The following is a 10584-nucleotide window of genomic DNA, read 5'->3' as shown; positions in this document are numbered from 1 at the left end:
AAGCGCGGTCATCCAGGAAACACAGGAGCAGGTCCAGGGAAATCTATATACAGGGAAATGAAAGAATTACCACCAGGAACAGAGATCTCACTAAGCTGAGTTTCACTAACCAGGGGCGGATCTAGAGAAATTTTCTTAGGGTGGCATGAGGATGGCATGGAAATCAAATTGGGAGGCAAAATCAAAGCCTTTTTTAAAAACACATATGCAGATGTTAGATATGGTTAAAATGATTAAAATCCAGTACACATGTTTCATATAAATATAGTCTATAACTTAATTATTTTCTGTAGCCCACATATTTAAACACTTTAGTTAAATAACACATTTGAATGTTGATTTTATGTACTGTATAGCCTGTATAATAAATAAATATGTAGCCCAATAAGTATAAAATCCAGAAAGCTACAAAACACGGGGCGGTTCATTTACAAAAACAAGTCTAACTTAAGTTTCACTGTTTTTTGTTAGAAAAAATCAAATTGTTACAGCTTAAATTTACACAAATTTGCACTGTCATGAACAAAAAGTTAAACCTAATTTTTCATGATTTGTTGGGTTAACCCTCTGAGGTCCAAAATATAATTGGCTATTTTTGACCACTTTTGACCTAGTGCTACTAGCCCTGTCACTAAAGAGAGTCGCTAACGGTCCAGTGACGAGACCGTAGACCGCCAGGTAATGAGCCTCAGGTGTGTGATTACAGCCAGGTGTGTAGGCCAATGGCGGGAGCCCGAGATGAGCTCTGCCCAGGCAGTGAGGAGACAGAGGAATGGGGAGGAAGAGTGAGAGCAGGAACAAAATCAAAACAAAAACACATGTAGCCTCACTGAGTCAGCTGGGTAGACACAGGGACAAGACAGCAAGTGCATGTTGTATGTCTGTATACACTACAAAGAAATGTATCTCACACTAAATTAAAACAGTGCAGATACAAAGATATTACTTATTCATTCATGTCCCTGTTTCACTTCTCAAGCGTTTTGGTTTTTTAAATCTTTGCCTTGTAACTGTAGGTTACAACTGTCAGGGAAGCAAGATCAAGAAGAGACTCTTCATCAAATAATGGTGTGGTATCCTCCTCCCTCATTTCCCAGATGAATGTAAGAAAGCACTTTGGTATCTTACCTCGACTTAACCATCTGAGTTCAGTGTGGAGGAGGAGATCCCCATACTCAGCAGAACATTCCTCCAGGAACAACCTGAAGCTTCGGTGTTGCTTTGCCTTTGCTCAAATGGAGCTGATGACATTAACATTATTAACAACAGGCAGCACCACATGGTCAAATTCCATAACTTTTGGGCATATAGCCTATTGGTAAGTGATGCAATGATAGTTTAGAAACTAAACTCCTGAGTAACAACCTGCCACAGCAGGTGCTCCATCAGTTGTCACAGACACGAGCTTTTCAACAGGCATGTTTTTTTTTCCTACAACGTAGTCCTTCAGTGATTGTAAATATCCGCTGCTCTGCTTGTAGTTTTCAGTTTAAGTAAAAAAGTCACCAAACACCATCTGAATGAAAGCAGCCAGCTGGCCTGTATCACTGGAGTTGACAGACTCCGCACACTGAATTAAAAATGATTTGCACCTCTGCATGTCCAATTCCAACTGTTATAATGCATCTGCAGACATTGCAGACATTCTCCTTGCCACAGTATTTGCACCAAGTACACTGGCAGTAACAGACAAAATTTCCGTAGTACTTTTACGGTCACTGGATAACGGCTACGTACACACTAATGCTTTTTCGTTTGAAAACGCATCGTTTTCTCTCCCTTCCACACTGAGACGGCGTTTTCCTCAAGGAAAAATGCAACGTTTTGAAAACGCTCTCGAAAATGGATACATTTTAAAACAGAGCTGTCCCGTCGCAGTGTGGACACTCGAAAACGCAGACTTTCTAAAATGATGACACATTTTAGTCATGTGATGCAGTCATGTGACCAATTAAACAAAGATAGCAGAGTGCATTATACAGCAGTTGTTTCGATTGCTCTCAATTTTGACAGCCCTAAAAAAGATTAATATCAGTTTGTACATGCTCCAGATAGCTTTTCTTCAAATTCTTTAATTCTCACTCGCTTTTGCGCATGCGCAGGACTGGAACGTCAGCGTTTTCAGCCGTTTCAATGTGGACGCACAACTCTGTGAAAACGACTGAAAACGCTAGTGTGGACGCGGAGCATTTTCAGACGAAAACGCCATTTTCAAATCTATCCATGCTAGTGTGGACATAGCTAACATTTCAGCCTTGCAGTCATAGCCTCCTTTACAATCCTGCCATCAGTGAAGAGCTTTTTGTGCTTTGTTTAAATATGAGCAGGTTTATTAACCTGCTACCAAAATTAGTCTCAGTGGTTGTCAGTTGTCAGTGCACATCCATGACATCCATAGTGTTGTGAAACCACACCTCTGACAACAGTAATGGTTTAATGTCTTACACGCTGTCTGTACCATATCAGCTATCCACTCACTTTGCAACTACATTAATGTAGTTGCAAAGGTCAAGGCCAGAGATCTCAAGGCCTGGAAATGCATCGTTGACCAAGATGGAAATCCTATGTTACACACAGCGATGTATTGGCTTTGTGGACAACCTCCCCTGCCAACCACAGGCTAGGGAGAAAAGAAAGAAGAAAGAACTACATTGTTGACTGATGAGCTCCTGTAATTTTAGTGATTCATTTGGAAGTTTAGGATCTAATATTAATCATTTTGTGCAATTAAATAATAATGATTTTTCTATATGTCTCATTTTAATTAAGATCATGATAATGAATCATTCTTATACTGTGTTCCTGTAAAGCACTAAAGTAAAAAAAACTGAAAAATACACCAAGGTGTGTTTGTGCTGTGGTAGGTACATACTGGGTGTAACACCATTATGCATCCAAAGACCCCAGTAATCAGAAACAGGAAGTAAAGTCAACCACATATCATGCACTGTCACATTCAGAGCACATACAGGTTTTACACAAGTGCACAGCTGGTTCCTTAAGTGTCTGCCATGAAACATTACTTGTGCCGGACCATCCTCTATTTGCTGATCTTCGCAGTTCTCATTATCACTCCGGATGCTCAGAGTAAGTGATTCTTATTAACTTTAAATGGCTCCATGTCAGTCTGTACCCTGCTGAGTTTAATATTTGCACTGTTACAGGTGGAAAATGCAGAAAATGGCTGTTAAAGATTTTAAATATCCTTTACTGTTTACCTTAAATGTTAATCCAAAGCAGGCGTCTAGTGTTCTTTTATAGTATTCTTAAGATGCACCAAAAGGCTTGACCGTGCAGCTTTCACACCCTGTTTTCAAAAGCCTCAACACGAAGGACAGAACAAGACGCTGTGAAATGGTCTTTGATGCTATGATGTAGATTTTAGCTGAGTTCACACATGTGAATGATTTTTAGACTTTTTCCAGATGTGTTAATAGTAGCAACACAATACCATCAATTTACTGTACCAATCATGAATCAAGATAAATCTGAATTAAAAACAAAGTTTTTTGAAATTGATGATTCTTTTAACAAATCTTTAATGTACTGAAGGACTGGACTCATTAAAGGAAACTTATATTTAACCTCTTTGTGAACATTTTTGTTCCAAATCCTAAAAACAGACAGACTCTAATATTCAAAAGTTTAAAAAGCTTAAATCCGTGTTTTTTTTTCTTTCTGAAAGAATTTGTTTCAGTCAACTCAGAGCAGCAACGTGCTCAAACCACAAATACACCACAGATTGACTTTCTAACCTGTTTGGTGACACAGGTGCAGCATGCAAACCTATAAAGCTTTTTCTGTGATCTAATTCAGATAGATTTTGAAAAACTTAATTTAGTTAAATATATGCTCAGTCTTTCCTAATCTATATTTTGTTGTTCCTGTTTCTGCAGGTGACTCTGAGTGTTCCACAGAAATCAGAGTACGTCTCAACACAGTTCATAATGCCTCAGTTGGACAACAATTTAGGATTAATTGCACAGTTATTTTTTGCAATGATTCACCACCAACAGTCTCCTGGTATAAAGTTGAGGAAACTGGTGTCCCCGTCAATGTCAGCAGTGACAGTCACATTAAAACAGAGTGGAAACATTTAAACAAGTCAGCAGGGATCTTCTATTTGATCTTCCAAAGCATTGTCAGAAGTGACTCTGGTCAGTATCAGTGTCAAGATGGACCGACTATGGGTCATGCCATCACTGTCAATGTCTATGGTGAGTGACCCTTTATACACATCAAGACTAAATGATGACTACGTGATTTTATTTTTCCTGCTACTGAATAATTCATTCAACATCCCTCATTGTTTCTCAGATAATCTGATTTATGATATGATTTCTGAAAAACAAACAGCTCAAATCTTTTTCAGATAATGTGAAGCTCACCACAGCTTCGTGGACAACTTTGGCACCAGGTAAGAAACCTCCGTTTACCGTTTCGTGTGCCTCGTTTTGGTAACATTATGTTTCCCACCACTAATTTTTACATCACTGCTTCTTTGATGCTACATCAATCGTCCTCTGATTTCTTGCAGTGAATACAACTTCTGCTGACACTTTCTGGCCAGTCATATACCGTGTTGTTGGGAGCGTGGTGTTTGTCACCGTAATAATATTAATATGTGTTACATCAAAGCGAGGGTGCAAAGGTGAGATGTTTGGGTTTGTACATAAGAGTAAGTGGTTGTGCTGCTGAAAGGATAAAGTTTAAACCGACAAATAGTAAAAAACAAAACAAAAAAAAAACATTAATTAATTAAACTTGCACATTAAGTTAATACTTATGTCATGCTGTGCACATTCACTATCATGATCCTGAGAAGATTAACTGACTTCCTTTCATCTGTGTTATCCAGGAAAACCGAGGAAGACAACAAAACCAAGTCAGGAGCTCTACACTCATATCTATGACAATGATGTATGATGACGATCCTCATGTCTGAAATGCTCTGAAATCAGTCTGTGAAGCTCAGTTTATTATAATCAGCATATTTTACTGATGTGTGAGCTAAGTCTTGCTACAATTTATTCTTTAAATCTACTGGCTTCTCACTGGTGTGTGTTACCGTGTACCCAGTTTAGCATTTTTTGAATTCCTGTAAATCAATTCAAACTGTAGAAGTGAGATTTCCTACTTGAGAAACCACTATTGTTTAGTCTGCAAAGACTGCGGGTGCATGTATGTGTGTGCGTAAGTGTGCACGTGTGTACGTGCGTGTGTGTGGTGTATGACACATTGGAAAGGTAATAGTTTTGCTTCCTGTACAGGTAACAGTTTTGCACACATCCTGTGCAAATAGGACCTTTGACTGTATTTATGATTGAATTAGTGTGTTTGCATCGCTGCTCTCTGTCGTTTATGATTAAAGAAGCTTTTCTTCTTTGGTCTTTGAGTGTCTTTGCATTTGGGAGCAGGAAGTAGAATTGAACCACACACCACATGAGCATATGTGAAGACAACGGCTCAAATGGTTTTACAGAAGAAGAAAAGGAAGATGTAACTCATAAAGTTATCCTTCCACTCATTATCCCACAGCTGTTCTTGCACTAAGAAAACTATATTTTACTTCAAAAGTTACTTCTGAAATAACAACATAACAAAATACTTTGATGTGTCTAAAATAAACCACACTACAAGCGCATTGCACAATGGCTGCAATGCATTTGCTCATAGTTTGGAAAGTTTCCATTATAACCAGATGGTGATATTGTAGCAGCATCGTTCTATTGTGACAAACTAACCAAACCGCAACGAGACACTTGTGCAACATTGCAACAATGTAATAAAACAGTAATACGATGTATTTTACTGATTGCACCCATGATTTTCTATCACAGTTGGGGTAATGATGTAATAATAACTGTGAAACATTTTTAAAAAGTTGATGAAATATATTTAGAACATTGTTTTGTAACAATACTGCAATGCTCAGGTCCAAGGTTTTTGAGCTTAGAATATTTGAAACATCAGAATAAGGAATGTTACTACCATGTTGCACCAACCAAACTTTGTAGGAAACAAAAATTGTTATAAAAAATTAGCGTACTAGTATAATTTGCAGGCTAATAGTAAAGCAATTATCACAGAATGCTATGTGTGATAGTTAGTGCAGCACTTATGAAAGATGGCTATTTTAACAAGCAGAAACTAAATGGCTAAATGTTTGGGCCTAGTTTGAGATACTAATTTAGCAGGTTGCTAAGCTAATATGCTAAATGCTAATTTGTTAGTTTCAACTGAATACAAACTGCAGCTGAGGTTGTTGGGAAAGTGATTGGTCATAAATTATTATTTGGACAACCAAAACCTGACTTATCCCTATAGGCTATAAAATTAGGCTTTTTTCATCACTACCAATGCAATGTGACAACTTTGAGGAGCTGTACAGTTTCCTGGATACACACATACATGCATCATCCAATAAGATAAAGAACCAAGATAAACTAAGAACAGACTCACAGCTGGTTTCAAAGTGACCTGAAAGCCGGTGAGAATAGGTGGGGCTTCATTAAATGTTCTAATAAATGTTAACATCAATACCTCTAGTACAAGGAACGGATTAACCAACTTATGCTGCCATCATTGCATGGTTGAAAAAAAAAGTCTTTAATGAAAACTTGGTTTAATAACAAGTTGATATGACCCTCTCATAAGCCAGCAACATCACTAATACTGAATATTAATGACTTATTGGAGTAAGAGCGCTTTCTGGATTCATGTTGTTTTTATGCTCTCTGGAAGAGACATATGCGGCAAAAACTGAAAGAATGTCAAGGCACTGTCTACTAAATAACATTTATAATAACCTGTTCATGTTTAACCAAATGTTAAATCTGTTTAATGTCCTGATGAAGACTTGCATCCCAAAACACCCGAGTTTTTGTAAGTTTAGAAGAGAGTGCTTTTGAGTCCTTTGATTTTTAAAGCCAATAACATATTTCGGCTAAAATTGAATGGATATTTGCTTAGTTGATAAGCAAGCTAATTGTAATTGTAACTCTTAAGCGTATATTTATTTATTTTCTTCTCCTTTTTTATATCTATTTATTAGCTTGTTTTTGAGCTGATGTAACCGGAGCCTCGTCATCTTGTCTCTCTATATGCTGCACTGGATATGGCAGAGATGACAATAAAGTTTACTTTGACTTTGACTAAAGAAAGTTATTTGTAAGAAAAGTATCATATTAAACAATCAAAATGATATAGCATGTTATTGGGTTTTGCAAGGTTGAAAATATAGGGCTGTAATCAGATAGCCAAAGCTTAGTTAACTTAAGGTTGTGTGGTGACAGAGGGACAAAGACAGGGTACATCAAAGACAGGTCATAATACAATAGAATAGAATAGAATAGCTCTTTCCTGTCACTGTACATGTACAATGAAATTATGGGTGCTTCACACCAACTGTGCAGGAATAAAATATACCACAGGGCCTTCACACTGACTGTAACAAGCATGTTGCCGTACCCAGAAACAAACCCAAAACACTCCAGAGAAAACCCACACAGGCACACTGTGTACACTTAAACTCTACATTGAAATGCCCCAGTTGACCAGATAACATCCTTTCTGTGGGACAGCAGTGCCAACCACCGCACCACAGAGCAGCCTTTTCAGGCCATTATCACTTTGACTTGCATGTTTTTGTTTCCGATGCATGCTACATGCTGGTTCTTGCTAATTAACCTGAAATATACTCTCAAGTTATAATCCTAAATTGAGAATCATAAACAGTTTGGACTTTGGAAGGTGGGGATTGACAGCATGTGATTTTTATGTCATATTTTTCACTTTCTATCGCCTGGATTACTCACAGCATGTGCAGAATCACATGCTTGGCGCAGTCAATGAAACCTCGCCCCCTTATCTTTAATTTTGATGTACTTTCTTACACCTTGAATGCAGGAAGTGACACCTTTCACTTCAGACTGAAACCAGCTACAGACGCTTATAAAAAAATGAACCAAGAAATTCTCCTGAGTCTCCCATATTTACGTTACCTTAAGTCTGGAACAGGAACCATTTCTAAACTGACGTTCACAGACAATAAAAAAGTGCAATTTCTCACCAGTTAAATGGTGTTAGAATTTAAATGACGCACAGTACAGAAGAGTAAAGAGAATTAGCATTGAAAAAGAAGAACAAAGTTTTTCAGTCATGCAGAATCCACGATGCAAACACAGTCTCACGGATATTAAGAAAAACATGTTGTTCCTTGTCACATGCTTTGACACTGATGATACCCAGCCTGCAGCAACATTACATTCATGCTTGTAAATGACACATAGATATAAATAACACTAAAAGGAAAGAGCTTGAGTTTAGGCTTTGAAATTCTAATTTGTGGCTTTAACCACAGCGCTTATCTGATAAAGATTTCATAATCGACACCAACATCGGCAAAAAAAGCAGTTTGCAGCTGTTTTAAAGCTACAAAAAGTGTAAGATTTCATGTTAAATGTGGACAAAAAGACCTCTCCTAACTGCTTTATAGTGAGCAGAGGGTACTGCAGAGGTAGAAGGGGTCAGACTGACAGTGGAGGCCTTGGAGCACGTGGCACCTGTAGGACGTTGTGGTTTCATAGGTACTAAAAGTTAACGTGCATTGCTGCAAAATCTGGCACAGACACTCACACAAGAACATACTCACTTTTCACTTTTCACAAACATCCCACCTTACATAACACATCGCCCACTGGCCACCATGTGACACATTCAGAGCACCTCGTTGCCTCTTTGGGGGAATAAACATGGAAGTGTGATTGTATGTGAAATTGTATGCTGTATGAGGGGCAGATATAACAGAGGTGGGGAAACTGAGCCCCCCCCCCCAAATGTACTTGAAGCTGGACAGATGTGTGGGTTACGCCTTTGACTTTTAAATCAAGTTAAACAAGGTCGCCCTCTAGTGGCAGAACAGTAAAACTCTGTTCCGCACTTAGCAGCCAGCTGGCCTGATGATATGTTATTTCTGCCCCGCTGTAGGTGAATAAATAAATCCTTAAAACATTCAAAAAGGAAGTTGAGCAATGAGTAAAATAATTTCTTGTTAGTGGTCCAGTGCTTTTATTGTAAAATATACAACAAAAGGACATTGTTTCCGCCAGATAAGCCTGTATAACAATCTTGTTTGGTTTAACAGTCAATGTTTTCAGTCAAATTATTTGCTTTAATAACAGCAGGGTCACTGATAACACTGAAAATATATAGAGAGCTACTTGGAATTTTTTTCCTGTCATTGTTACTGTGGAAACCAGTGGAAACTAAACAAAAATGGTTATGCTTCACCTCAGGAAGAAACATAAATAAACCAAAAACACAAACAAACAAAAAAAGAAGATAAAAACAGTTTTGGAAAAAGACAAGAAAAAAACCGAGAAAAAAACAGAAAAATTAGCAGAAGACATTGTTTTTGTTTTCATAACATACGCAAGTCACATGTAAAGACAGTTTTAATAATAATAACAATTTATGTAGTCCTGTGAAAAACTGAGTACATCCTTACTGCTTCCACTGGAATTAAGAGGGCAAGTAGCAGTGATGTGCTGGTAATCAAATGTATTTGATTAACTGATCAGCTAATTAAGTATGAGCACCTCTATAAAAACAGAAGATCTGGAGCATTTTTTGCAAATTATGCCACAGTTTTTACATGGATGACTCTAAAATTCCCCTTACCTCAGATTGAAACAGAAAAAATCTAAGAGCTATGCCTCAGGCCTCAGTTAGCAGGCTAAATGCTCAACAAAGTTCAGGAAGAAGACTGAACATGTATGGCTTGATTGGAGGGGTTTCTGGGACAGTGCCTCTTCTCACTAAAAAGGACATGGCAGCATGGTTTAGGTTTGCAAAGTTGCATCTGAAAGAACCACGAGACATCTGGAACAATGTCCTTTGGACAAATGAGAGCAAAGTACAGATGTTTTGTTATAATGCATAGCTCCAAGTTTGCAAAAATCAAACTATCGGCACAAACACCCCCAGCACGGTGGTGGAGAGGTGATGATTTGGGGTTATTCCTGCTGCCACAGGACTTGGGCACCCTGAGCTGACCTCCTCTGTAGACCAAAGTGTCTGTCTGAGAGCTAAAGCCTGGCACAGCCAGGAAAATGATCCTAAGCACAGCAGCAAATCTAAATCAGAATGGCTGAAAAAGAAAAGAATCAAGGTGCTACAATGACCCAGTCAAAGAGACCTTTAAGGCCTTAAGACAACCGTGCATAAACAAATGCCTGCAAATGTGAATGAACTGAAGCAACGTTGTACAGAAGACTGGGCAAAAATTCCTCCATAATGATACGAGAGACAGAAAAAGCCAAACACACCAATTCAAGTTGTTGTTGCTTAAGGTGGTTCCACAGACTACTGAATCATGCTGTCTACTTAGCTTTTCCCAGGACTGCATAGTCTTATGAAAAAGACTGTAGATGTTGAAAATAGTGTGATTATTTTAGGCATCCATTGTGTTGTAATTCCTGATTTGTACTTAAACAACAGCATGGCGACGCTCCTTCAGCTGCTCTACGTTCCTTCCCAGGCCCAAAGAAATGCTTGTTTAGGTTATTTGGTGATTCTAATAAG

General features: G+C 38.2%; 1 protein-coding gene across 1 annotated transcript; it reads left to right on the top strand.

The window, feature by feature from the left end:
- The first annotated feature begins 2972 nt into the window (after positions 1-2972).
- On the top strand, positions 2973-5387 carry LOC106096583 (B- and T-lymphocyte attenuator). The gene is made up of 5 exons (XM_013264575.3): positions 2973-3087; positions 3897-4217; positions 4373-4417; positions 4538-4651; positions 4859-5387. Exons 1-5 carry the CDS (start codon positions 3012-3014, stop codon positions 4924-4926), a joined length of 624 nt encoding a protein of 207 aa, XP_013120029.1. The 5' UTR covers positions 2973-3011; the 3' UTR covers positions 4927-5387.
- The last annotated feature ends 5197 nt before the right edge of the window (positions 5388-10584 follow it).

This window comes from Oreochromis niloticus, linkage group LG23 (genome assembly GCF_001858045.2).
Source record: "Oreochromis niloticus isolate F11D_XX linkage group LG23, O_niloticus_UMD_NMBU, whole genome shotgun sequence".
NCBI classification, from domain to species: Eukaryota; Metazoa; Chordata; class Actinopteri; order Cichliformes; family Cichlidae; genus Oreochromis; species Oreochromis niloticus.
Note: the sequence above shows the minus strand (reverse complement) of the source record. Positions and strands in the feature narration are given on the sequence as shown.

What these genes read in the sequence shown, in the direction of transcription:
- LOC106096583 (XM_013264575.3), top strand. Translation starts at nt 3,012, where the DNA reads ATGAAACATTACTTGTGCCGGACCATCCTCTATTTGCTGATCTTCGCA. An exon ending in TATCACTCCGGATGCTCAGA is followed by an intron (nt 3,088 to 3,896) that starts GTAAGTGATTCT and finishes CTGTTTCTGCAG; the next exon opens with GTGACTCTGAGTGTTCCACA. An exon ending in CATCACTGTCAATGTCTATG is followed by an intron (nt 4,218 to 4,372) that starts GTGAGTGACCCT and finishes AATCTTTTTCAG; the next exon opens with ATAATGTGAAGCTCACCACA.